The sequence below is a fragment of the Girardinichthys multiradiatus genome, chromosome 11 (genome assembly GCF_021462225.1).
Source record: "Girardinichthys multiradiatus isolate DD_20200921_A chromosome 11, DD_fGirMul_XY1, whole genome shotgun sequence".
Classification (NCBI taxonomy): domain Eukaryota; kingdom Metazoa; phylum Chordata; class Actinopteri; order Cyprinodontiformes; family Goodeidae; genus Girardinichthys; species Girardinichthys multiradiatus.
In genome coordinates this window covers 35,023,719-35,051,669 of record NC_061804.1, presented here as the reverse complement: position 1 = coordinate 35,051,669, position 27,951 = coordinate 35,023,719, and the positions used below count along the sequence as shown (strand labels likewise).

At 37.9% G+C, this 27,951-nt stretch overlaps 1 protein-coding gene and 1 long non-coding RNA gene across 2 annotated transcripts; one reads left to right on the top strand and one right to left on the bottom strand.

The window, feature by feature from the left end:
- Positions 1–46: 46 nt before the first annotated feature.
- LOC124876370 lies at positions 47–22,860 on the top strand. The gene is made up of 3 exons (XR_007040289.1): positions 47–87; positions 622–729; positions 22,731–22,860. It is a non-coding gene; the product is annotated as an uncharacterized LOC124876370 (long non-coding RNA).
- On the bottom strand, positions 842–27,116 carry abcg4a (ATP-binding cassette, sub-family G (WHITE), member 4a). Its single transcript, XM_047379056.1, has 15 exons — positions 26,978–27,116; positions 22,714–22,951; positions 12,083–12,200; positions 11,803–11,935; positions 11,664–11,714; positions 10,089–10,234; positions 9,862–9,985; positions 9,526–9,640; positions 9,307–9,446; positions 7,386–7,484; positions 6,792–6,960; positions 6,594–6,694; positions 6,352–6,510; positions 5,346–5,464; positions 842–5,266 (listed from the first exon to the last, which is right to left on the bottom strand). The coding sequence occupies exons 2-15, from the start codon at positions 22,940–22,942 to the stop codon at positions 5,038–5,040; spliced, it is 1,932 nt and encodes a 643-aa protein (XP_047235012.1). The 5' UTR covers positions 22,943–22,951; positions 26,978–27,116; the 3' UTR covers positions 842–5,037.
- Between the last annotated feature and the right edge of the window lie 835 nt (positions 27,117–27,951).

Here is a 27,951-nt window from a genome sequence, read left to right as displayed (position 1 = left end):
GCATTTGTAAACATCAGTTTTCCTGTATTTGAGCTGGATTTGACTGGACCATTTTCCTGGTTCCTGCTGAAGAGAAGCATCCCCATGGTACGATATTGCAACCAACATGTTTCACTCTGCAGTAAGTGTGTTCAGGGTGACATATAGTGTAAATTTGTTGAACAGAAGGAGGAGCTCGCCCAAGGTGTCTGTCATGTAAGAACTGCCTCGGTTTTATGGCATGTGACAAATGGCTCTACTGGACCATGACTTCATTGATCTGTCTTATAATTTTGATCCAGGGCCTTAAAAAAGTTTATTCGATTGCCTCCTTACTTACAAACAACTAAACCAGTGGGGAGGACACATACTTAGGTGGATTTGTTCCAAAATGCGTGAGCTTTTTTAGTGGATGGAAGCATCTGTGCAATACGATCTAAGATCTTACACAGCTACATACTGTATTTACTGGCATAAATGTTAAATCACTTCAAGGCTTTAAAGAAACCAAATCACAAATGTCTAAAATTACATTTACACAAATAAAGAGGTAAAAACAAATGTTATTGTTTTGTGACGAATCTGAGTTTAGAGAATACAGCATTTCCTCTAAGCTGCATTTCTTTTGTTAACTTCTTTCAGAATTACACTGAGATCTCATATTAACCTACACAATGGAACTATTGTGCAGCTCAACAAACACCAGCCTATTCTTCCTCCTCAAATGCCTCCAGTGTGACTACATAAAAGGTGAGCAAAGTGGCATTCACAACTCATGCTCTGTGTTTTATTGTTAGGGATACAAGGTGTTAAATAGTGTGAACAGACACTTTAATTGCAAATCACCTAAAAGAGAAAGGGCAAAGGTTATAAATTATCTTTATTATAATCCTTGGAACAGCATTCATTATACAGAACTTGCGATTGTTGACAAACACTGAAATAAGCTGTAGATGATAAATTATATTAGAGCAAAGTATATTTCAAAAAGAAAATATCATGAAATATCAACCTCAACTGAATCACTTTATCTGTAAAGCTCTTTGTAGGAATAGCCTGAATATTGTTATTTATCATGCATGAAGGAGTGCATTTAAGTCTTGTGGCTTGAAAATGAAAATGTACGAAATGACTGACTGAGAAACAGACATAAGAATTACAGTATGCTGCATACGTGCATCATCCAATCCCAAGTTCAGTAAAATTATGTAGCATCTGCTTGGTCCAAACCATATTTGACAAGAACAGTCACCAAACAACCTACGATTTGGAGCAGATTGTAAATGCCAAACTTTGGCAGACATTTTCCCCCTTGCAATCACAGAATAGAATGTATAGAAGCTATTTAAAATGTTTGTTTATTATTGATGGCTTTTTCATCTTTTCATGTCTTTTACCAACTTCACTGATTTTGATGTGTAAAAAAAAAATGTTTACAATGGCTTTTTAGGTTGCAACTTGATGGTCAATTATATCGGTAGGGCAGTACCTCTAAGGTCCATCTGCCTAAATTTAACCAACTTCCATCAAAGATGTAACAATAAATGATTGAGGAAAATAAACAGAACAAACACTAAAATACAACATGCTTCTTATAGAAGTGTCACAGTTCTTTTTTCGTAAAGTTCAAAATACCTTTGGATGATTATTGCACATAATGAAACCAACAGGAAGATAGGATCTCTAAAGTGACTAAAGCAACAACAGGGGGAGGTATTACTCTAAAAACATCACAATGTTAACACCTGCTGTCATGTTAGAAACAAAACTCCCACTGCACCCTTCTCTCGCTGTGTCTGCTCTCTTATTCACTTGCTTCCCTGTTGATGCTGATAATCTCTTCAGCTGCATGTTGATACAAGGGATGTCCTGATCCAGTTACAAGTATTGGTTTTCCCAACCTTTTTTAAATGTTTGGCCCTCCTTATACCGGATGATGGTGAAGTTAGTGATTTTATATAAGCTTCACTCTCAAAAAGCAACTTTTAAAAATCATGGCCTCTTCACATTTGCATGACTTGCTTAACCATGCAATAGGTAAATCACATTATTTTATTGACATAAAAAATCTGGGTGCTCCCCAACGATCTCATTGTTTTTCACCCTTTACAAAGGCTTACACAGATACAGAAACATCTTTTTCTGGAAGTTTTCTCTGCATGCAATCACCTGGAACCACATCAAAAGATGTTTTGAGCCAAATTATTAAAGAGTCATATCAAAACAAAGAGTAAATATGCTAGCTTTAGCCTAGCATTTTAGTAAACTGTGCTGCATAGAATTATAATATTGCCAGCAGCTACAATACATAGTTTGTTGAAGACTGTTGTCTGTTTTGAGTCAGATACATCATTAGAAACAAAAATCTGCAGAAACTCCTACTGTTACAAAAGGTCTGTTGGTATTAAAAACATGCATACTGGAGTGTCTGGAATTATTATTGAGTAACTTAATCTTTTCTGCGCACTATCCCCAGACAGATATCAGTCTTATCGAAATTGTATAACATTCAAAGCAAAATGCTATGATAATGAAGCTAGAAAAAAAAAATCTGTAAGTTTTATCCACACAAAATGTAACTAAAAACAAACTAAAAATGGCAGTCAGTCAGTCAGTCATTTTCTATACCGCTTCATCCATAGTGGGTCACACTAAAAATGTTACTAGCTTAATTATTAAAAAGCTGTATCAAAACAGGGTAAACATGGAAACACAGCCTAGCATTTGAACAAACTGAAGCAGAAAAACACCCTTTTTCTATAAGTTTTGTTCACACAGGATTAACTGGAACCATACTGAAATGTGTTACAAATCAAAATACCAACAAGTCTATATCCCAACAGAGAATAAATATGCCAGTGTTAGCCTAGCATATAGCACCTAGCTAACTGCTCTGCATAGAAACATTATCAGCAAGAGCAAGAATTGAGTTTATTTAGGATTTTTGCTGTTTGAAACTAAAGACTGCCATTAATAAACTTTTGTCAGGAAAATATGTTCCTGTCCTGAAAAAATGGATAATGGAGTGTCCCAAAAGTCGTTGGTGGGTGACTTAAGTTTTGCCGTCTTTTAAAGCTACTGAGTTTTCAACAATATTCACAGTAATGATTCTATTGAGGCATCAGACTGGTGTTGGCAATTGCCTATTCTTAAATGACTTGGATCAGTACTGGGGACCAAAAGACTTGATCAGGACATCCCTACTTGTACAATCGGTTGATGGCTCAACATCCATGTCTCAACCTGGCAAATTTCAAACATTTATATCACCGCCTCCCTCCTGATCCTTAAATTTTATATTTCTGCATCAGTGCACATTTGATTCCAAATATTCTGAAACTGTTGAGCAGAAAGCAGAAGATTCAAATCTCTTCAACCAACCAAACACATTGAGAGAGGAAATATAATCACCACGGTAACCTCAGAGCTTGCTTTAGAAAGTTAATTCCTAGAGTTATCGTACAACATTCATTTGTCCTCATACTTTCAAGCAGTGCTTTCCTCAGATACCTAAACGTAAAATACAAATAAAAAAAAAAGAATAAACATACTTAAAAGTGCTAATGTACATTTCTTTACAGCATGACACATATTCACTGTACAATCATTGATTATATGTTCACATTATGTTATGCATCATTATAAGGGTTACTAAGTAGCATAGTTTAAGTAAGAAATATTTCATAGCAAGTTTATTGGAAAATATTTGCATTGCCATGTGACGAGGAAAGGTTCTTTCAAACAAGGTAAGCGTGTTTGTGGGTGTCTGTATGTGGGTGCATCTGTATGTTAGTATGTGAGGACTTCCATATCGTAGGTATGTTGACATAAGACGTATGTTCCAACAAGAAGCGGAGTAAACTCAAATTATTCTAGTTCAGAGGCACAAAAAAATGCCCAGCCAGCATTTCAAGTAACAAGCATTGCTTTTGAACCGCACACTTTTTTCATTTATCAGCAAAGCAGAAAGAAGGTTGAGGAAAGAACACATGGGGTTACTTTCTTTTTGAGATAGGGGGAGAGAGGCACACAACAAGTGGAAACAAGCATTTTAAAGAAAGAAGTGTCAAAACTGTGTCACCGAACAGACAAACATAGTTTCTTTATCTGAAGCATCATTCACTCAACTCCTTGAATCAAGTTGGAAACTCTATCACATTTGTCTCCCAGGTCAGTCAATGCTTCCTTTGCCATGGCAAAAACAAACAATAAGGAACAGGTAAGGACTCTCAGGGCTGGTCGCAGGTTAAATCTATATCAGTTTGTTACATAAGACACGCAATTCGCAAACAGTTAAATTCAGGCTTTAATGCTTCGCCACCATCCATGGTAGGGCAGAAGGCCTGTGAAAATGATCTACACTGGAAAACAAATGTGAGTCGTCCAATGGCAGTCGGAAGTCAGCATGTTTAGTGTCCAGGTACAGGTATCTGAAAAGATTGTCCCAAAAGACAAGTTTAAGACACACAAATGTTTCCTCCCTTGGAAAGTTTCCAATCGTTTGACAGGAATAGGAGGGAATTTTATGTTGAACTCTTTCTTGCTGAGTGATCAACTTGACTGATTACACGTCAGTAAGAATGATTATGATGTTGTCCAAGTTACCTTTTAGGCACTGAATTAAAAGAAGTCACTGGACCTTCCTGTCTCAGGAGGGTTAGCATGTATTTTTTATTACCTTGGAGGTGTAGCATCAGTCATGTCACAATTTCCTTGAAGCCAAAATGTAAAAATGAAACTTTCTTGTATTACTGAAACATGCTTTGGGGTTAATTCATTGGGTATTCCTCCCCACTAGGGGGGGGCGGGGGGGGGTTAGGGGGTTGTAGGGATCACCACATTGTAACGGGCGTAGGATATAGAGAATTATTTGACAGTCCAAACATCTTCCATCCTTATCATTCTGTGCAGTTTGGGTAATGTTGCAGCACAGTTTTCTGAGGATTGTGTGCACTGCATTTGTCTTTTAGTCAATGTGAAGGTGAAGTAGAGTTGGAGAAAGGAGGACTGTATGTTTCATCACACTGCCAGGATTTGCATGAGATTCCTAGTGACATCTTAACGCTCTGACTTGACTTTGTAGCGGAGAACCAGGTAGGTGGCCAGTCTGAGGATCAGGAAAAAAAGCCCCAGCACCATGAAGTCAACATAAAGCTTCGCGTCCTCTACATTCAGCAGCTGCAGAACTTCCTCCGGCTTTTGAAATTTACACATCATAACATCTGGACATTGAAGTTCTGAGCGGTTCATCCCATAGATGGAGAGTATAACTCCCTCAAAGCCATATCTGAAATCAGACAGTTTGTTCAACAAAAAAAGCCACATTTAAATATATAAAAATAACTTTTGAACCATAGAAACAATACCTGACGTAGGAGACATAAGAACTCCACTGAAGGTATTTAGGAATTGTGTCAAAGTTGACAAAAAAGCCAGAGAAGAGGAGCACAGGAATGGCTGAGACCGGACCAACAAATGTTGCTACCTGTCAAACAAAACAACAGTATAAAATAGATATAAACTATCACTCCTGGAAATTTAAAACATTTTATTTGAAGTTTATTCTTCAGTGCCAATGCAAAGTAGCTACTTTTTCACTTAATAAAAAGAATCATAGCACAGAGCAAAACTTAGTTAAAAAAGTTAAAACCAGAAAGCTTCTGCCACACTGTTTCCTATGTTGCCACTTTTTTGATGTATCTAAAAAAGGCATTTTATGTTGGACAAAATGTGAAGAAATTAAGCATTTTGTAAAACATCAAGTTCTGTCATGTCTATAATTTAGGATGTGTTTCATTTATGTGTCCCCTTTACATATCTTTAGCCTCATAGAGTGCCTCAGAGTGGCAGTCTGTGGGATTCGATCCACTTGCAGCCTTTTCAAAAGACAGGCATGCTGCTCTGACCACTTCACTACCACTCTTCACCTCTTTTTGTTTTTATTTTAACTACAGGGATAAATAACCATAATAATACTCAAATAGAACAGGTAATTAAATTAATTTGGATCAATTAACTCTTCTGATATATAAAACATTATGACCTCAGATCAAACCTACCTAACTATAAACAACATCCTACAGGTGAATATGAAGTGAATCACATCACATTTTTCCTTACACATTCATATTTCCTTACAGAAGACTATGAGTAACATCATGGAAAATTACTTTAAATCATTGGTTGTCAAATTCAAAAACTGTCTTTGCTGTACTGTTCTTTAATGCCTCCAAATAGGATGTCAATACAAAACATGTCGCAGTAGATGGGACCTTTTGTACCAAAAAAACGTACATATTAAAAGACAACAACTGCAAAAATACCTAATGATAAATGGGGCAAAATAACCAGTACCCAAGTACATTTATCTACCTGCAGTGATGTCGATGCAGCACCTATTAGCAGTCCCAGGGACTGGGCTACCAGAGCTGTGGATGTTGACAAGGCCATGAAGAGGAGGTAGCGACCCGCCTCTGGAGGCTGTTCAGTCATCCAATACACTATACTACAGTACATGATTGGACACATCACCTGCAAAGAAGAACTGCTTTCAGTGTCGTTAAATCAAATTGTACATGAATGTCTTTATCTGTGAGAATGAAATCAATCCCTACCTGGAACGGTATGTCAGCCATTGTTTTGGCCAGGTAGTACGCCTTAAGGCTATACCAGTAGTTGAGATGTTCCCTCACAAAGACAGACATCTCTAGAGGAACTGTGGAACAACAGTTCAGTTAAAAGACGTTCCACCTCCATCAGAAAAAACCCACTAAATCAATGTTTCCAATCTCCAATGAGGGTTGGTGTCTTACAGGTTAGTACTGTGGGCATCAGGGCAGCAAACATAAGGAACAGCATGGAGAAGAAGAGGAAGCCTGTGTTGTTGAAGACTTTGCTAGCATCATTCCCAATTTTAAGATAAAGCAAGCCAATGAGCACTCCAATGGACAGATGGGACATCACTCTGAGGTGGGTCAGCACCTTAAAAACAAAACAATACAGCAGACTACAGTTTTTAAGTTATACAGTCACTTTCAATAAATTATAATATTGAAAAGTTAATTTATTTCAACTCAATTCACAAAGTGAAATAAATTTTATAGACTGTTTACAAACAGACTGATGTTTTAAAGTCTGTATTTCTGTTCATTTTAATTATTTTTCGTGTACAGCTAATGAAAACTGGACATTTAAGATTAGAATATTACGTCAGACCAATAAAAAAAACACGTTTTCAATGCAGAAATGTGGGCTTAATGAAATGTACATTTATACCTGCTTAAAAGTTATTTTAGAAAGGTACTTCTAATCTGATAATTTATTGAATATGATTGTATTTGGAAAAAGATAACAGCTTATCATTTTATTTACAAAATATCAGGAATAATGTGAAAATGGTAATTTACCGTGTCCCTGCATATTGTGATGAAGGTTCTTTTGAAGAGGATGCAGAACTGTGTGAATGTACTCGTGGCGAAGCTATGCTTCTCCAGGGTTCCCGTGTCCTGTGGAAAAAAGAAGTTATGTACAACATCAAGTACAGTTACCATCAGTGTACTAACTCTTGTCATTGGCCTTAATGTTGTATTAATTTGGGGGCTTAATTAATTGATTTGAACCACTTTTTTCAAGAGGGCCAGATTATACAACATTACATTGCTGATTGTTTTTATTTAAATTTATGGTGAATATTCTCTAATCCACTCAGAGTCTTAATTATGTATATGGGCTCAAATAAATACATAAAAATAAATATGTAAAGCCTCCACTAATGTTTATATAGCAAGCTTCATGCATAATTCTGGGTGGATATGTGACCACTCTTCTAAGCAGATTTGGAAGACTTCACCTAACGTTGCTGGTTTCCTAAAAACCCTGCTTTAGAATAAAAATGTTAGGCAGGGTACATGTTGGGGCTTTGAAAAGACCATTCTTTAGGCTTAATGTTAGTCTGCTTCATTCAGTTTAAAATCAGTTTGATACAGTTTCCTTTTAATTTTTCCTTTTCCTTTTAATTAACTTGGACACAATTGGGTGTTCCAACCTCCAGTTCTCCCATATTAGTAATAGTTTTGGAATTAATAATACAGGCTAACATTAGGCTTCCGGTACAGACTTGACCTCAACCTCTGAAATTTTTGAGAAAAACCAAACAGTTTAAGTGTGGTGTGCTTTTTCTGATTAGAAGAGTGGTCAAATATCCAAACAAATACAGAAACTGTGCTGCCAAGGTAAAATTTGCTAAGGGACTTTTAACCAAATATTAGTGAGATCTAAAACTATATTTGAGCTTATATGTATAGATTTGACCCTAGATTGTAGTATTAGGACTCAATTTTTGTTTTTACAAATGATTGAAATTGTGTGTTGTAAGATTGTTCTATCATAGCAAAAATAACAGTTCAAATAAATTATTAAAAGCTCAAAATAAATATGACGTAAAGATTGTATCTTAGCTTCTGAGCAGATCCCCTGTCAAGCAGATCAAGTTACACGTTTAGGTAATGAACACAGCAAAACTCAGTGCATGAAAAATGAATGATATTCCTGACCCTGTTTATTGACCTAGAGTGGAAGAATGATGCAAGTCATTTTAAACACTCAAGTTTATGTCATTAAAGGGTTTAATTTGTACATTTAAACTACATATAAAAGACAGCATTGTGTACTACTTCAAGTAGCTGTACAAATAAAATGTACTCTAAACATAATCTTACATTTAAGCAAAGTGAACCTGTAAATAACCAAGAGGGTCACCAACCTCTCTGATTGAAAATCAAAAAACAAGGAAGTAGACAAGAAAAACTAGAATAAGATAGTTCCAAGTTCTGCGTATTTTAAGTTTAAACCTTTAGCTAATGCTTGTATTGGAAGTTAGTTACGGGACTGAGAAAGGCTGAGTGGAAAGCAGTTGATGGAGGAGACGGAGAAAGATCAATGAAGTGGAGAAGAGAGGGAAATCAGGACAGGGCACAGCATATTAAGATGTGTGGAGATATACCTGATATTTTCAATATTGTAAAAATGTATTTAGTTTAATATAACATAATATATATTGTTAGATTTCTTACTTTTATTAATTGCTTAATTTTGTTTTAATTTAAAAATCAGCACAATAATTTAAATCTGTAAAAATATGGAATTCATTCTTAAATCAAACTCTTTAACAAAATGTTGCCCAAAAGGAGTAAAACCTCATGTTTTTGAGCAACAGGTCCCTTCCTATTTAATGTATGTAAAAAGTGAATTCTGAGCAAACCAATTAAACAAAACAAGGATGGGTTTAGCTTGGAACCATGAATTCTCCTGTCATCTTGTCTTACTTACACTATGACACTGAGAAGGGCAGGAGGCATCACTTTTGTCTCTGGAGTTCTTCTTGCCCTCCTCTGAACAGAGTCCACCCTGGACCGCCTCAAACAGCACTGGGTTCAAGTCCCCATACTCTCCCGATGCCACCTCAATGACTGGGAGCAGAAATGTTAAGTTAGTCAAAAGTTATTCAACATCCCCACATACGTGCTTTAGAGGACTTGCTGGACTTACTGAAATCAGCAGGATTGTGATATGTTGGACAGTGAAGGCCCAGGTTCTTCAGATAAGGGATGAGATAAGGGACTGTCCCCTTGTAAATGCACTGACCCTGACTAAGGATGTACAGCTGGAGGTTGAACAACACAGGCACATTGTCAGTAAACTACCCAACAGGCAGCCTTTCTGAAAAGGAGATCAATAGCCGGCAAAAAAAAAAAGAAGAACGGTACATTGACTGCTTTGCTTCTTCAGTTGTATAAAATGAATTATGCCAAACTGTGGTGTCATGATCTAAGCCGCAGCTAATGGAGGCTCTGACGTGTCCGGCAGTGAAAGCACTCAACCGACCTTATCAAACATCTCAAAGAGCTTGGCACTGGGCTGATGAATGGTGCAGATGATTGTCCGTCCTCCCTGAGCCAGAGACTTCATGAGTGAAACGACCTGGAAGCATGACGCACTGTCCAGACCGCTATAATGGATAAAAAAAAGGGAAACAGAGAGATCGCTGGACTAGTTAGTGTGAATTTAAACTGAAAATACAAGGACACAAAAGTCAGTAAGTTGGATTTTACCTGGTGGGCTCATCAAAAAACATGACTGGTGGATTATTGACCAGTTCTAAAGCAATGGCCAGTCTTTTACACTGACCCCCAGATAGAACGTTGGTGCGTGTCTGAGCACATTCCTGGAGACCCAGAGCTGTCAGGATCTCATCCACCTTGGATGCAGGTAAGGAGAGACAGTAAAACAATCAAGCTAATCTGAAAGCACACAGTGTGTGATTTTAATCCTAAAGGTTTGTTATATATTTTAGTGCTGCTTTGGCCTTGTTGCTCCATAATTCAGGTAATTTAAGTGCAAAAAAAGAAAAATAAAATAAATAAAGCAACGAATAGAAGTTATGAAGTAAACCTTCACCCAGGCAATGATACTCTGAACATTCATCCCCAGCTCTTTCAGAAATTAACACTAAGTTAGTTTGTTTTTGTTTCTTTAACTAATTAATCATTGAAATGTATAAGTACAATTACTAATTTTTTAATGATTGATTCTATTAGGGATTAGATTCAATAAAATCAGTCAATTTTTGATTCTGAGAATAACTACATTTCATAGCATTTTATTCTCATTCTCTGAATTGTGCAATTATAGCCCACTGACAGTAAAAGTGTTTAGTCCTTCAGAATGGGCACTGATAGATTTGAGACAAAGAGCTTGAAACAAAATATCTATTGCCCTCACAGTACTTATCACAATAGCTATCTACACCATGTAACATTGGAAAGATGTAGATTTTGATTTTATGGCACTGCTTCTGAGATTTAAAGAAGCTTTTAGGTCCTTAAATGACTGTTAAAGAAAAGTATGAAAGTGCCTTGGCTTATGATCTGATACACTGCATGACCTGATAAAAGCATTCACTCTCTCTTCCTGTTCGTCTTGCTATAGCACCAATTCCTTTCAGGGTTCAAGGCAGCCGGCCCTGCATAGTCTAAGAGGAGGCCACTTTGTTACTGAAGTTCTGTCAACATGTATGGGGAAGAATTACAACAGCCCTCACCTATGAGCCATGTTTTTTATGGTGATTACCTTGAAGCTGTTATGAGAGAATAACCTTACTTTTTCTAGCGAGAACAGATGCCGCAGGCCACTTGAACACGTCTGATACTGTGAAACTGTTCTCCTTTGTCAAGGTTATAATGAAGCTGATTTGAGTGAAAATCATCGATCTCTTGCTTTGTTAAATATGAGTTTTTCCACAACAACTCTGATTGGCATCAGGGTGAAAAATATCCTGATGGAGAAATTGCTAATTGTAATTGTAGGAGGATGTTAATGTGACCTCCAAGATCTCAAATGACCATTGTGGTTGACTTCATTTTTTAGAGAAGAAATGGGAAATTCGGACCCCTTTGAAACTACTTTGCTTTAATTATTGAGGAATGGAAAGGCATCAAACGAACATCTGTAGAATTTCTATACCTCAGCTACACCCTGTTTATCTTTCCTCACTTTAGAGGTGTAATACACAGATGATTGTAATATGAGAGGAAACATTTGCAGAAGCAAAACAATTTGTATCCTCCCATTTACTTTATGTTTTACAATATAATTATAAAAATATCAATTAACATATTCAGACTCACAAGTTCTTTTTTGACCTGCACAGACTCGTTCAACTTCAGATGGGCAGAAACCTGAAAAAAAGAAAACTCATCACAAATCTCTCTTTCTTTTATTAATACACATCGACATTTTGGCCAAATTTCTTTTAATCGGCTTCACCGTCATGGCTTCCCTCGCAGTGAGGTGCGGCAGCAGCATGTCGTCCTGCATGATGTAGCAGGACATCTTCCTGAATGTCCTCAGATCCCTCGGCCGACCATTCACCAGGATGGTGCCCTTCATGCCAGTTTCCCTGTTTCAAACATAAAGCCATTTTGGAAGTATATGAGTCTGCTCATGTAAATGTAACCAAATCCAGACAAAATCAGTCTTAATGCAAAGCTATAAAATAATGTATTCTGAGAGAACTGTGTAATCCTCATGCAGGTTAAAGGCTCACCTGTAACCTGCCAGAATATTCATCAAAGTGGATTTCCCTGCTCCAGAGGGTCCCATGATACCAATCAGTTCTCTGCTGCAGAATCTACCTGACAGACACTTGAGGAGAGCTTTGTAGCCTGATAGAGAGAATGAAACATCAGTCAGTTAATCATTCATCCAATTTCTATACAAGCTTTATCCTAATGAAAGTTTATCCATCTACTTTCAGCTGGGAGGAGGGGTGTGGTTTGAACAGTTTATTAGTCTCCCACTGCTGCTGGTAATTTACACTGATGCAAATGGTTTGTGTTCTGTTGTCCTGCAACAATATAAAGATAAGTCATTCCAGCTTGCCCTAATACAAATGCAAGACACAGTTTTATTTGTAACTACAAACTATACATAATTTTATGTCCACTTCCTACAATTATGCACTGATTTATGTTGGTCTGTCACAGAATGAGTTTTTATACCAAATATTTTTGAGGTAATATATTGATATCTTGAATTTTAAAGCAATGTTCTAGAAACATAGAAGTAATGAAAGGATAGGAATTAAATAAAAAGTAAAAAAATATATAAGTGGATTAAGATGAAATAATACAAGCACAACAAACAAAAATGGTAATAAAACAGAAACTTTATTTGTAAAAATAATCAGTAATTTGATTCCTTTTTAAATTACACACCATAGCAACAATTGTTTTTGTATTGTATTTTTTATTGTATGTACTGCAGATCCACCAATCAATTGGCCAGGGATCAAATGGTTTTGATTGGTGGATTTTCAGGTCAAATATGGAAAAATCAGATTTTTCTTCTGTCCTTTCTTGTTCTTTAAATGCATCCGAACTAAAAACTTCCACTGTTTTGAGTTTGTAAAGGCATCAACCAAGAACATTTTACTCTGACACATTTTTGAATGGGGCTGCATGGTGGCGCAGTTGGTAGCACTGTTGCCTTGCAGCAAGAAGGTCCTGGGTTCGATTCCCAGCCGGGGGTCTTTCTGCATGGAGTTTGCATGTTCTCCCCATGCATGCGTGGGTTCTCACTGGGTACTCTGGCTTCCTCCCACAGTCCAAAGACATGCCTGTTAGGTTAATTGGTAACTCTAAATTGCCCTTAGGTGTAAGAATGAATGAGTGTGGTTGTATGCCTATTGCCCTGTGATGGACTGGCAACCTGTCCAGGGTGTACCCTGCCTTTCGCCCATAGACTGCTGGAGATGTCCCCGGCTTCCCCGTGACCCACTATGGAATAAGCGGTAGAAAATGACTGACTGACATTTTTGAATGTAGAAAAAACTGATATTTTGAGGTATAAACTTGATTATCTTGCAATTCCTTCACTTGCTGTTCCTTTCAAAACTACACTCTCTTTAAAAGAATATGTGGCACATTTCTTGTCTTAAAAAACTGAATTGCTGGTCAGAGGTTATTTTTTTTTTCACAAGTCCTGTATCGGCATTTCAAGAAGACTGTATTGAGAAGCTGGTGTCCTATTTGTGTCAGGGCTGTTTTGTTCTACAAAATGGATGGTGATACTTAAAAAACTGGAAATTGTATCAGCCTAAAAAGCTTGATCAGTGCATCTCTATCTACTTTAAGACTCAAATGTATCTTGATCTAAACTCAAATAGGCCAATGTGAAAGGTAGGACAGCCATTAAACAGCTATATTAAATCAGTCTGTCTATTCAATATATTTTTAGCAATTTCTTGATGTCAAATACTGTAAAAAGCTATATATAGTTTAGAAAAAAGAAACACAACTACAAAAACAATAAAAACCAAAAGCTTTTCAGGTTTCTTATACTCTGGACCTTATCTTGCAATTAAAATCAGTGTGGTTAGGACCAGCTTGGTTGATTTTGGACACCGCTGGGGAATAAAACAGAGAGGGGGGGACAGGGCCCTGACTTCCTGCAGCCTCTGGCTCTTGTCAAATAATGCCATGATCGGAATGCTTTTCCACAGAATGATTTAAACATATAACATAACATGCTGTAAAAGACCTTACGTAATTTTGTGGAAGACAGATCAGGGTGATTCTCCTGGAGCAGCCACTCAAAATTTGTATGCTGTTTCAGTAGTTAAAGCTTACTGAGCTGTGCTACACTGCAAAACTTGGTTCATTGATCCCTAAAGTGTTTTTACAAATGATTATGCAGACACCGAAATCTAATTTGTTAGAGGGCACAGAGAACTGGTCAGATAAGAACTCATACACTGTGGCTAAGGGAGAGAAAGAAAAAAGACTAAATCTGGCATCATGATTTTCCTGCATTGTGGAGAAAAATTTAAGTATTTTGGGGCAAGAATAAAAATAGCATAACAAATATTCCACAGTATTTATATTATCCAGCACCAGAAACAGTTTGCCTGAATTTTAAATGTTGTGGTTTGACCTCCAGGTAAGGTTGGATCAGATTTCTGAGATGTGTTTGCACCAGGATTGTGGTTCCTGAAGTGCAGTGAGAGCAACTGCACAATCCACTTTAGAGCTGACATAGATTCTGAAAGCTGTCACCCATGTCTCCTCTATGTTGAGCATCTCTCTTGGGTCTGTGCAGACATTTCTTCCTGTCTTGTAATTGGATAATCTCAGCAAAACTGCATGTTCCCTTAAACCATCTGCCAAGAAGTGGCGCCCCCTCCTCGGTCACTTAGTTATTACTTTAAAAAGCCTTTTCTTAGGCACAGGAGCAGTGTGCTGTCAGTGAAGTAACCATACCCTGTCATGAGCCGCATACCAATGATCTAACCCACCGCCGTAGGTTGAACATAGTGTGAGTCTGAGAGCTCATCCTTTTGTCTCAGAGAGCCAGAGCCAGCCGCCCCTGACATCACCATCAAGCCTAACAACATCTGACAGTGTTTACTCTGTGATTACAGCCTGAACTTCTGGGAGATCCCAGTGCAATTGCTGGACAAATTATTTAGAGGCATTATTATACACTATATAACAACAGAAATGGATCCCCAAATTATACAGGTAATCCAGTCGGGGTTGGGTTTTAAATGCAAAGCAGAGTTGAAAAAAAATTAACAATATCAGTTGCTTTACAAAAGTATTCACACCTTTAAAACGTGTCCCATTGTCCCCCAGTGTATGTTATTGTGATTTTTTGTGAAGATCAACACAAGTAGTGCATACTTGTTAGTGGAAGATAAATAAGACATGAATTTTAAAGTTCTTTCTTTTTTAATTAAATTAAAAGTGTGAAAAGGGTTAATGCAGTTTCATTTAGACATCCACGTAGTTGTAAGCTTCTTGAAGAGGTTTACTCTAAAAACACAACAAACAATTTTGAAAAAAAAGCATATAACATTTTGTAAAGTGTTTTCTAAGATTGTTTTTATGTTCAGTGTTGTACAGATTAAACCTCTTCAAGAAGTAAAGTCTAGAAAGTGTAGTGTGCATTTGTACTCACCCCCCTGACTTTTTTTTGTTGCTTATTCTTAGAAAATACATCAAGTTCAAATTGGATGGAGAGTGTGAACAACAATTTTCTACTCTTTCCAAAGATTTTCAAATTAATTTAGGTCTAGGCTTTGACTGGGCCATTCTAACACATGAATATGCTTTAATCCAGACCATTTCATGGTTTTCATACAGGATTGCCATGCATTTACAGCTATTTATCAACTAAAAAAAATTATTTCCACAGCATGATGCTGCCACCACCATGTTTCACTATGTTAATGGTAAGTTTAGAGTGATTAATAGTTTTCTGCCATGCATATAGTTTTGCATGTAGGCCAAAACATGTCAAACTCTTCCTTTACATGTTTGCTGTTAATTTGATTGCTGTATCCCCTAGATGGCTCAAGGCACACCTTAAACTTCTCATGGTTTTCTTTCAGTAATGCCTTTCTTCTTGCCACTCTTCCATAAACGCCAGGCTACTAGTTGTCCTGTCAACAGACTCTCCCATCTGAGCTGTGGATGTCTACACTTCCACCAGCGTTACCATGGGGTGCTTCTCTGACTAATGCTCTGTTGGCCTAGAGGCAGTCCTGTCAGTTTAGGTGGAAATCTGTGTGGCCAAGTGCTCTTTCCATTTTCAGATTATGGAAGCTACATTGTGTTGGTCTGTCACATTAAATCACACACAAAAAAAATCACAATCACGTTTGTGGTTGCAATGGGACAAATGTGAAAACATTGCAAGCACTGTAACAAAGGTATATGTTATATGTTATGTTAACAAAGTTATATTTTAAGTATTGTGAATTACCAAATTTTTCCTAAACAAATAGTTTGCTGTGTGGATTAAATTTTTGTGTTGTTTATTTATATGTTACAGGATATGTTTTATTTACAATGTCTGTGAAACGTTTACATACACTCATGATAATCATTATTGTCATATTATTTTGGGCTTTAAATAGCAAATGTGAACCATTCTTTTTTATGATAGAATGACTACACAACAAATGGTATCAAATTTTGTGTTTATTATGGATTTTCTAATTACCACAGGGTGACTTCTGGCATTATTCTTGATGGATATGTGACCACACGTTTTTTCAGAAATGGTAGATTTAATTTAAATTGGTTAGTTTTCTGACACATATCTGGTTTTTAAGAGGAGTATACAAATTTCCAGCAGCTGAAGCAATGACTGAGATCAACACCTTTCCAGAAGCTTACAATTGCTGTTTCCTATCTTGCAATGTACACTGATGTATTGAAAAATATGGGTTATATGTGTCTAGACATAAGGAGATTAAGCACATTTTGTGGAAAATCAAATCCTTTCACATTTTTGTAGGATATATGTCACCTTTGATGCGCTACCATTCTGAATAGTCCGTGTGTGCTGAGATTAAGTTTGGAATTCACAGTGTTCTGCTGGGTCATGACTGGGTATGCTAGTTTTCTGTGACATCACCCATTTTTTTTGATATTTTTAAGGTTCAGCTGACCATCTGGGAATATAATGTCAGTTTGCTATGAATGCCCATGTAGAAAAATTATTAGCCAAATTAATTGGAATGTAGGTAATGTGATTTCAGTTTAAGAATCATGCAAAGTTGAGCAAATTGAGGTTATTCTGTCTTTGCTACAACATTTGAGTTACAGTTGCATTAATTTTGTAGCACTGGTGCATATGTGCTGTGTATACATGCCATGTGAGAGTAGCAGCTTTCGTGTGGCAGAGGTTTTGGAGGGGTCTAAAAATATGTGCCAGCCTGGCTTAGGTGACAACACAAATGTATATGAAATGCAGAGAAGGGAGTTGAATTACCTCATCAGCATGCAGAAGCCTGATGATAAACCATTCATTTGAACTGAACACTGAACTGCTTTAAACAAGGTAAAGTGCTGAAACATTCAAGACACCAGCCCCTGATGAGTGACTTTGAACAAAACTCCATTAGTACTATGGATAACTAACCTGTTTATGTACTGTAAAACCAGTTTTGATATGTGTTTGGGATCTTTATCATGTTGTGTCCAAGCTGTTGATCTGAGGTGAAGTTGAAGAACTTTCTGGTAGTCCTCATTGTTCATTATCCGCTTTATGCTATGTCTCAATACCAATCGCAGTGGTAGAGACCATCAACAAGATGGCACCACGACAATATTTGACAGCTGGAATGTGTCTAGATTTAAAGGCTTCACTCTGATTCCTTTAAAATTAATTCCAATTGCTGCGTTCAGATAACTCAGTCTTTGTCTGCTCTGACCAATAAAGCAATAAAACGTTCTCCAACAAACATGTGACTTAGCTTCAGGCAAGCTTGAAGATGTTACTTTTGGAATGAGTCTAATTTCTTGATCAGCACCCTCTCAGTCCATGGTGATGATGTTTTATTTGCTGTGGACAGTGACATTGGTATTCCAGTATCTTCTAGGTGAAAGGATTGAGCCATGATTGTGCTGGGAATGGATAAGGCCAGTTTCTGGAAGGACCTTCTCAAAGCCCTACCCTCAACATAATTGAACATTTGTGGACTATAATTAGAAGTCAGGTCAGTGCCAGAAAACCAACAAATTAAAAGAACTCTGGCAGTTCTGCCAAGAAAAGTGGTCAAATATCCAGGCAGAGGTATGTCAGAAGCCTGTTGCTAAACTCTATTTATTGAAATTCATTGAAATTGTTTGTTGTCATTTTCTTTTCCAAACTAAAAAAAAATGGTTCTAATGCATTATAATGAGCCCACAATTTCTATGATATTAATACCCCTGAAATGTGAGTGTAAACCATTCACATGGGAATGTATAGTACAATCAAATGAGGAAAAGCTTTGACTTTTGTTTTGACCTTTTCCTAATGTACAGCAGAAAGTGGTAAAGCAGAGTTTATCATTGACCATAGATATTAATGATGATGTTGCAATAAAATTGTTAAATGAGCAGTTATTTCTTTGATCACAGTCATAAGCTAAAACATGAGGGGTTTGATGCAGAACTAATGGAAGTTGAACCATGGTGTTTTCTAAGAATAAGTATGAACCGACATTTTTTTTCTGTCAGCTTTGCTTCCTCTCCTGAAAAACTGAGATGATAATAGCAGGTGCAGAGAAGCAGCTCACTGAATCTGAAGCAGAAATCAAAAAATGTTCTGCCCTCCCTCTTCTCCTCCCTCCCCTGCCTTTCACCGGCTTGAATTTCTCCAGATTTATCCCTCAGAATGAGAATACCCCTGAACAAAAAAAATGGGTCACAGCAGTTCCATCCAAAGCAGTGATGGCCAGCTCCACAAAGGAAGAGCCCGCATTAATAAATGCAGATGGAGGGCAGCTCACCAGGGACTCAGTCCAGCTGAGACCTCCTCTAGGAAACAAGACTGTTCTAAATTTACCGCCTTCACAAAACCTTGTGTTTGTGATCTCCTGCTCATTGCAGACCTTTAGAGATGTGACTCATGAGCAGCGAGAGACTGACTCAAAGGCTAAGACACTTCAAAGGATAAATGACATCATGAGTTCTGGGATCATGATTCATGCAATCCTTATTTCTCCCTTTCCTTTTCTGCCAGCTACATAAGCATTGTCCAATTCAACACATTTGGAAAGAAATTATCTTAAGTCCTCAAGTGACCAGCAGGGGACTTAAATAGATGCTAGGAAATAAATAAAGTAATTAATTTAATTAAATTTTGAAGTCACTGTTCACCTATATCTCTATTTTACTGGAAGCAGAGTCACTGCAGACTTCAACAGACTAAGGTTTACACTATGCCGTTTAGGGATGAAACCCTAGTGCTGTCCTTGGTGCTGAAGTTAAAAACTGTTTTGTAACGTGTCATTATCTCTCAGTCCATTCCCCTGTCGGTTTTACCTCTGGTTTATATTTTCACTACTTTTAACTACAAACACTGCCCACATGTTTTTCATAGTTACAAAACAGTGTTATTTACAAAATAATATTAATAAAAAGAATCACATTAAAAGAGCAAGATTCTCGAGACACAAAATCCTAAGAGGTATGTATATTTGGATTTTCATAATAACTCTGCAGCATCAGTGCTGCCGAAAATACATCCAGGACAGAATCACCTCTAAAACAAAATAGTAATAGAAGACGCATGACTACATTCTGTATTAGTTTTGACCATAGATGCTCAAGGAAACCAGACTAAAAACTTCAAATTGTAAAAACCACGTATAATTCAAAACTTCCAAATAATAATTAAACTATTCCCCCCATTACCAGAATAATTAGCCTCCCTGCCAGGAATACTTTGTACAACCACCTGCCTTCTTTCTTCTTCTAAACAATTAATAAATAAAAAATTGGGTGTACATAAACATATGAACATATTGTTCCATTTATCTTTTATTTTATTTCTTCTAGGTTTAAATATTTAAACCTCATGTCTGTTTGCAGTTAGCATGTGAAACCAAAGTCAAATTCCTACTTAATGCATATAAACCTGGCCAATAAAGCTGATTCTGATGTGTTGGGTCATAATCCTGTTGAAATGATGGCCCATTTTTAGATTACTGGTAAAGACCTCCAAATATCTATTTAAAATCTCATGTTATTTCAGAGTTGATTCCAAACACTCTGAGGTTCTCAGGGCCTTTGGAATAGAAACAGGCCCACAGCATCACAGATCCTCCACTATACTTAACAATGAGGTTTAGATGCTTTTCAACATTAATTTTTTGTTTCATGCCAAACCCACTTGGATGATTTTGACAAAAAGATCTATCTTAGTCTCCTTTGACCAAAGCACACATTTTCTGTTAAAGTCTTAGTAGAGTTTAACAAACTCCACATGTTTCCGATGATAGACAAAAAAAAAAATATTTTTCTGCCATTGCTCCACAACAACTGGTTGGCATGTTGATAGTCTCCTACAGATGTTATGAGGACTTGGTGCCTTTCCTTCCTGCAGCTTTATTTCATGGCTTAGTTAATGTATTTGAAAAGTCCTAACCTACAGTTATCTAACAGAAACCTCCTCAGGTGGATCCAGAACTATTCTAAGTAGAAGCAACAATCACTTTACTACCAAAAGTATATCATCCAAACCCATCCAAATATTTGAATTTAGCTGTTCCAATCACTTCTGTGTCCTCAAGTGTATGAAACCCAGCAGGTAGGCATGTAAACTGCTTGAAAAAAATGGCCGGACCCACCTGTGCCATAAGTCCAGTTGTAAAATTTCCTTCTACTGTTAGTGGTATTATAACAAAGTGGAAATTATTTGGTAGGCCATGTGAAATCACAGAGCCACGTCAGAAGAAATTGAGGAGCATAGCAGAAGTCACCAACTTCCTACAGGGTCAGTAGTTACAAATCTCCAAATTTCATGTTATATTCAAATCAGCTCAGAAATATTTCCTTGAAATATTCATTAAATAGAGTTTGGCTAAGCAACTGCATCTAAGCCTTGCATCACCAAGTGAATGCAAAGCTTGGGATGCAGAGATCTAAAGCACACTGCCACCGAACTCTAAGGCAGTGGAGATGTGTACTGTGGAGTGGGCAAATCATGTCTCTCTATCTGACAATCTAATGGAAGAGTCTGGTTTGACAGTTGTAAGCAAAACTTTGCTCACCTGACCTTATTGTGTCAAGTGAACGTTTTGAGCTGAGAGGACTGTTGTGTGGAGATGCTTTTCAGGAATTTGTCTCGGACCTTTAAGTTCCAATGAAAGGTACTTTTAATGCTTCAAACTACCAATAGATTTTGAAGAATTTCATGCTCCCAATATGTTGGGTACAGTTTGGGGATGGGATATTCCTGTTCCAACATGACTGTGCATCAGTGCACAAAGCAAAGTCTATAAATGAACTGGTTTGATATGCAATAACTTGACCGGCCTTAATAGTCCTGAACTCAGACTGAAAGAACACATTTGAAATTAGAGCAGAAACTGAAAGCTAGACCTTCTCATCTAACATCAGTGCCTGTCCTCACAAATGGTTTCCTGAATAAAACAGTCAAAACCTAAAAAATAAAAAAACACTTTTACAACTTGTGGAAATTCTTTCCAGATAATGTGTGAGTGAAGGCAGATGATGAAATACTTTTGGACATATAGTGTAACAGCCGATTGAGGACAAAGATTGACTTCTAGTGACTGTCAGGATTTAAAAGAGCAATCAGCTAAAATGGTATTTTACTCCTTACAAACACAAAGTGGTCCTTACAATCAGACAGCATTCCCCTAGCGTATGTCAAATAACGTTAGTTGCTTGTCATTGCTCAAGAGAAAACCAGAAAGGCAGAGACATGATGTTCGATTTTAGATCTGAAAGGAGGCTTTGTGAGATTAGTTATAAAATAAAACCTCATGTTGAAGTGTTTCATCCATGATTGGAAAAGAAAAAGTAAAAGAAGAGACATCCTGGTCATGTATCATTAGCTGGATGAGTTCATGCAAAACTTTAAAGAGACATTTCTGAAATCTGTAAAAATCACAGAGAAATATTTCATGAGACTAATGAAGACAGACAGCAACACGTGGATCGGTGCTCAGCTACAGAACCACTTTCTGACCTTTCCCCTCATCATATTCCTCCATACATCCAGGGTACACAGCAAACACTCCACTGCAAGACTTTCATAATGCCCATCAATATTACACATAACTAAAAATAACACAACCTGCAGTACATGACCATGCAAACACCTCACACCATGTGAAGAAGGTAAACACACCCTACTAAATCCACACTGCCACAGCAGCCAGGTCTAACCATTTGCAGAGGGTGGGTTGTTTAACATGCAGGTGAAAAGCTGAAGCTTAATCATTACTGAGGGTGGTAAGTTCATATACAGTTCATATAATCATAGTGTATTAATTATGTGCTGGACTCCCAGCCACCGCCTGCTGTAAAACAACACAGGCAAAAGAGATGCAAGCAGTGTGCCAACCTATGAGTGTAAATTATTTACTATGTCTAAACTCTGCTGAGTGCAGCAAAGCTTGCAGGCAGGCGGACCGACTTCTCCTACATGGTTGAAGTCTGTTAGTCAGTGTGTGCAACACCCGGCCTCAGATATATGTGCCAGAACAATAAAACCAAGCAAGGACAAAAGCACCGCTGAGGAAAATGTTTTCTTGAAATGTCACAAAAGCTTTAAAATGCACTGAGATTTCTGCACTGCAGATATTGATCGCCATGGGTGGTGTTCGCTTGCTCATCCATCATGATTTTCTGTTAACCGAGCCTGCAATACCTCTCCTCCTCCACCAGTGGCCCTCCCGGATGGTGTAGGACAGCTCGTTGAACTCGAGGTCCACAGCGGAGCGCCGCGGGAGGTGGGAGAAGCGCTGAGCCTCTGTGATGTGGTTCTCCACTTTCTTCAGGTGGGTGAGGAGCGGTGCCTCCTGGGGGGCTCCTCCAGGGAGTTTGGTCTCTTCCATGGGAATGCTGACCGAGCCAGAGTCCAGTGTTTTCTCAGCCATGCTGAAAGGCTGCAAGGGAGGACAGATTTAATTATTGAATACCTTTTTAAAAACTGCTTTAGAAATTATTATTGTGTTCAGACACAGTTTTTTATTTTTATGAATAAAACAAGTTGTTGATTTTATTGTTAAGTATAATAAAAGCATTCTCTAATCAGAGTGATGACTCATGCTTTAGTACACGGGATCAAATGCAAGTAATTCAAGTTTTATGTATATTCTTTTAATAATCTAAGGTTTTCTAGACTTCAGGAAACTAAATTGAGACTTTTCACTCTTTACCCACAAACTTCAATGTATTTTATTGGGATTTCATGTGATAGACCAACACAAGGTAGAGCATAATTGTGAAGTGGTAAAATATTTAAGATGTGGAGTGCAGTCAGTCCTCATTACTCCAATACCTCTAAATATACGCTGGCACCCAATAATCTTCAGAAGTCTCTTAATTAGTAAATAGAGTCTACCTGTGTGTAATTAATCTCAGTATAAATCTAGCTGTTCTGTGAAGGGCTCAGAGGTTTGTAAGAGACCTAACAGGATTAGGTTATTAAATTACAATCCTAAACTTTGAATCTCACAGAGTGCTGTTCATTCCATCACCCGAAAATGGAAACAGAATCAATATGGCACAACTGCAATCCTTCTAAGAGAGACATTCAGCTAAATTGACAGGCTCAGCCAGGAAAGTAATAATCCAAGAAGGGGCCCAAAGGCCCAACTTTGGAGGAGCTGCCGATATCCACAGCTCAGGTAGGAGCACTCTGGCCTTCATGGTAGAGCAGCAAGAAGCAAGCCAATGTTGAAAGAAATCCATAAAAAAAACCTGATGGCACCTAGCCTCACGCCGCGTAGGCAACACAGAAAACGTGGAAGAAGGGGCGCTGATCAGATGAGACTAAATTTAAACTTGGGAGTGGTCCTTTAGCTGGGACAAAGAAGCTTGTGATGGATGGATCACAAAAATAGGGCAATCCTGGAGGAAAACCTATTAGAAAAGACTTGAGAGTAGGGCAGATATTCACTGTACACCAGGACAACAGTCCTAAAAATACAGCTGGAGAATGGCCCTGTCAAAGTCCAGACTTAAATTCAATTTAGAATCAGTAGCAAGACTTAAACATTCCTGTTCACAGATACTCCTCATGTAATCGGATTAAGTAGAGACATAACTCAGGAGATCTGCAGCTGTAACTGTTACGAAGGGCTTCAAGGTATTGACTCAGAGAGGTTGTATGCAACGGCATGCAACACTTTGAAAACCTTGTATCATTTTCTTTCTACCTTATATGTCCTACTTTGAGTTGGTTGGTCACATGAAATCCCAATAAAAAAGAAATGGGTGGTTGTAACTTGACAAAACGTAAAAGATTTCAAGAGGTATGATTACATTTGCAGGTCACTGTATTCAGTTTAATGGCACACAAACAAAGTGCTAAGCATGATCTCACAAGCATTTAGCCTATGGAGCAGCTGCGTAAACCCAATGAGATTGTGAGTGTGAGGATCTGGTTTCAGTCCTGCAGCACACTTACAGTCAGGTACTGCTGATTCACGTAAATTTCCTCCCAGACAAGGCTGCCTGTCTGAAACGTGGGGCATGTAGTGCTTAAAGATCCATAAGCTTTTCAGCAATTTAAAGCAACACAACAAAAAACAAAAAACATTTCTCACTAATGGGTGCGCACAGTGAGTAGCTCTTCAGAAGTCTGTCGAAAGCTGGTCTATGATGGTGAGTAAATAGTTTGATGACATGATTTTAACAAAAGTAATAAGTAAAATGAAGCTTTCTCACTAAGGTAAGCTTTCACATGTCAAAGTGCTACACTGTATCCGTTTAGGTTCAAATGATTTGTGTGTTTAAGCAAAGAAAACAAATTGATTGTTAAAATAAGTATCAGTGACAGAGTGAACCACTTGTTTCTTACCAAATACACAGAAATAGTCCAGTTAACTTTGAAGCTATTTCCAGACTTTTGTGTAAAATCACTTTAGGTACAGTTTGTCACCTAAAGTTTTTTCTATTTGTTTTTCAAAAACAAGCTCCCACAAGCACAGGCCTCTAGAGACATCACATAAGGCATAAGGCAGCTGATCAGAGGTCTTTATGTATTTTTCTTATCTTTTCCTCTCTACTAAAGTTTGTACCAGAATTTCTCCTTTAAAGCTCTTTACTTGCTATCTGGCTGCAGCAAAACAATTTGAGTACTATTTATATTTACCATTATTTCAGACAAAATTAGTCCATATCATTAAAGAAAACACATAGACAAACATGTAAACATCAATCTTGGAGAAGACATTTTGAGGAGACCGCATGAATTTTAGGAAGATTTGGCAGCAATGAAACACAAAGATGTGCTCTGTGACCAGGCCAGATTTCAATGGCCAAAAATCATCATCGGAGATCTTCAGGCATCATTCCATCCTCATTTATGAAAACCATATGATCTGGTTGATGCATTCCATGAAGACGATTTTTCCTGCAGAACTGCTGCATCAGCTGCTCCTTCCAGTGAAAGAAATCCCCGGGCAGAGGGAATTAGGGAATTATAGGAAGCCCAATGCTACCAGTTAGCCCCGCCATGCATACATCTGCAGAACTATTACCATCTTTGTAGTCAACACCCAGAGGGAAGAAGCAACAAAATAGTCCCATCACTGAGCAGTCAGAAATTAGTGCAGACTGCATGCAGTTCAGCTGTACTAGGAAACCATGTCACTAATAAAGGTGAGACAAGCAGAACATTGCAATATTTATTTTAAAATTGATGAATACCGTTTGCACAGCAACCAATCAAATGCAAAAATTCAAACAGTAAGAAATTGATTTTAACCAGTTAAATTTACAAAGACGATGACTATCATCATCACTGCTTGAGCTTCCTCATCCATAGCAGTGTCCATCGTTGCTTGTGAGGGGTCATCAGAGCCAAACTCTGGCTCTAGCTAAAACAAAACTCAGATGCTCAGATTTATATCGAAATTAGTCAAAACCTGCTCCCCCACCATACAGTTTATTGCTGATCAGCTAAATCGTTGTGCCTCTTGCGATGTCACCAAGCCAAATACAGTGGACCCAATGTATTTTCTTTTCCTTTTACCTTTTAAAAACGTTGTCTATTTTTTTGTTAGTGGAAAAAAATACACCACTGGATTGTATCTTTAAATCGTCAAGGAATGCAGGCCTAAAAAATGCTTGAGAAATATCCTTTGAGTATTTTTCCGTTGTAAATAAACAGTTCACAGTACTTTATATTGTAAAAAGAAAGCAGACTCCCTTTAAATTTTTAATCGGGGAACACCTATGGTGTGTGGTTTTAGATACTAAAGATTCAATTTAAAAAACTTTAGTAACAGGTAAGGACTTCATAAAGAAATCATAAAGGGTGTGCTTTTTGTTACAATGACTGTAGTGCTAATACACAAAACAATGTCCAGTCACCTACACAGTCATTCTGTTGTACCTTGATGAGTTAACCCATACACTTTCATTGCACACATGCACTGTCACATAATGTCCCACTTCAGTCTATATTAGCATGATGAAATAACTTGTTTGAGAAAAACAAGTGATAAAAAATTGACTAGGCTTTTTATTGATCATGCTGCGATTAGCTAATTCCCACTATTAGCCCGGTTATAATCCATGTCCAACCCTAACAGACAGCTTTTAATGGCCTCTCTGTCAGAGAGAGAACTCCATGTTCAGCTCAAAACGCAGAACATGTGAGCAGCTCAGGGCCACAGCAAAAGTCACCCCTACAAAGAGGGGGAAATGTGTCAATCAAATAAACCTATGCAGCTTTGCAGTGGAATGATGATCCAATGCTCTGTGACTTTTGATGTGGCAAGCACCTGTTAACCTACAGCAAGCATAAGAGACACTACATAAACTGACTAAACAAGGATGTTTTTAGTATTAGTGGGATATTTGTCTGATTTCAGAATAAATCCTTGAAGCATATTTCCCAGTCGGCTTTATGGTGCCCATGCGTGCACACTCTCACATGCAAACATGTAACATAGGCCTACTTATTATTGTGTGTTGAAAGGACCAGGTGAGCAATCCTTCAGCATCAGTTCTCCAGCGCAGTCCCGAACAGGAATAATGCAAATAAATAAGGAAAATAAAATAAACAACCAAAAAAAACAAGGTGTTTACAGAGTATACCACAGTCCAGCTAAAATCCGGATTGATTGCGTGGCGATAAAGTACCGAGCTGTATTATCCTTATCAGTATCTCTCGGGGTGCGGCGCTCATCATCCCGCATCCTCTACAGCAGCAGCCCCTGAGATTAAAATAATGTCCGGCCCAGCCTCAAACTAGGACTGCATCTCAGAGACTCGTCAGGGGAGCGGGGCGCATGTCATCTTTTCCCTCGGAAAGAGTACTCCTCTCATGAACTGCGTCCACAAACATCCTCGGCTTGCACGTCAATCTCCATCATTCCCTCGCTGAGTTCTAGGATCAGAACGAAAGCACCGGATCTGGCCGACTCTGCTGCTGCAAATGCCTCAGCAGCATTAGCTGCAGCCTGACGGGGCAGCCGCCGCTTTCCTCTTTAACCGGTTAGTGCGTCTGTGGGCTGCGCACGTTGGCTTGGGTTGGATGCAGGGCGTTGCTGGGAAGATGCTGGAGGAGGAAATAATGTTTTGGTTCTAATAATTCCCATTCACAATCCTAACTAGACTAAAATAGATCCCTTAGAAAACAATAACATTTTTTTTTACTCCTTTTAGATTCCTGATCTGGGATCCTTGAAACATAAATTCCGTCACAAGCAAATCTATCTATAGATCATGGCATTAAAGTTGTTTATACAAATTTAAGTTTAATTGCTGGGATCACTTTAAGTTGACAAAACAATCATTTATGATTCAAAAGTATCCACACGGATGAATCAAAATTGATGGATTAAGCTTCGTTACATGCCTGCTGACAATCGGAGTAAACATGAGGGAGGTTTTGGTCTGTCTCTTTAAAGGCCGCACCTGCGCAGCTGCC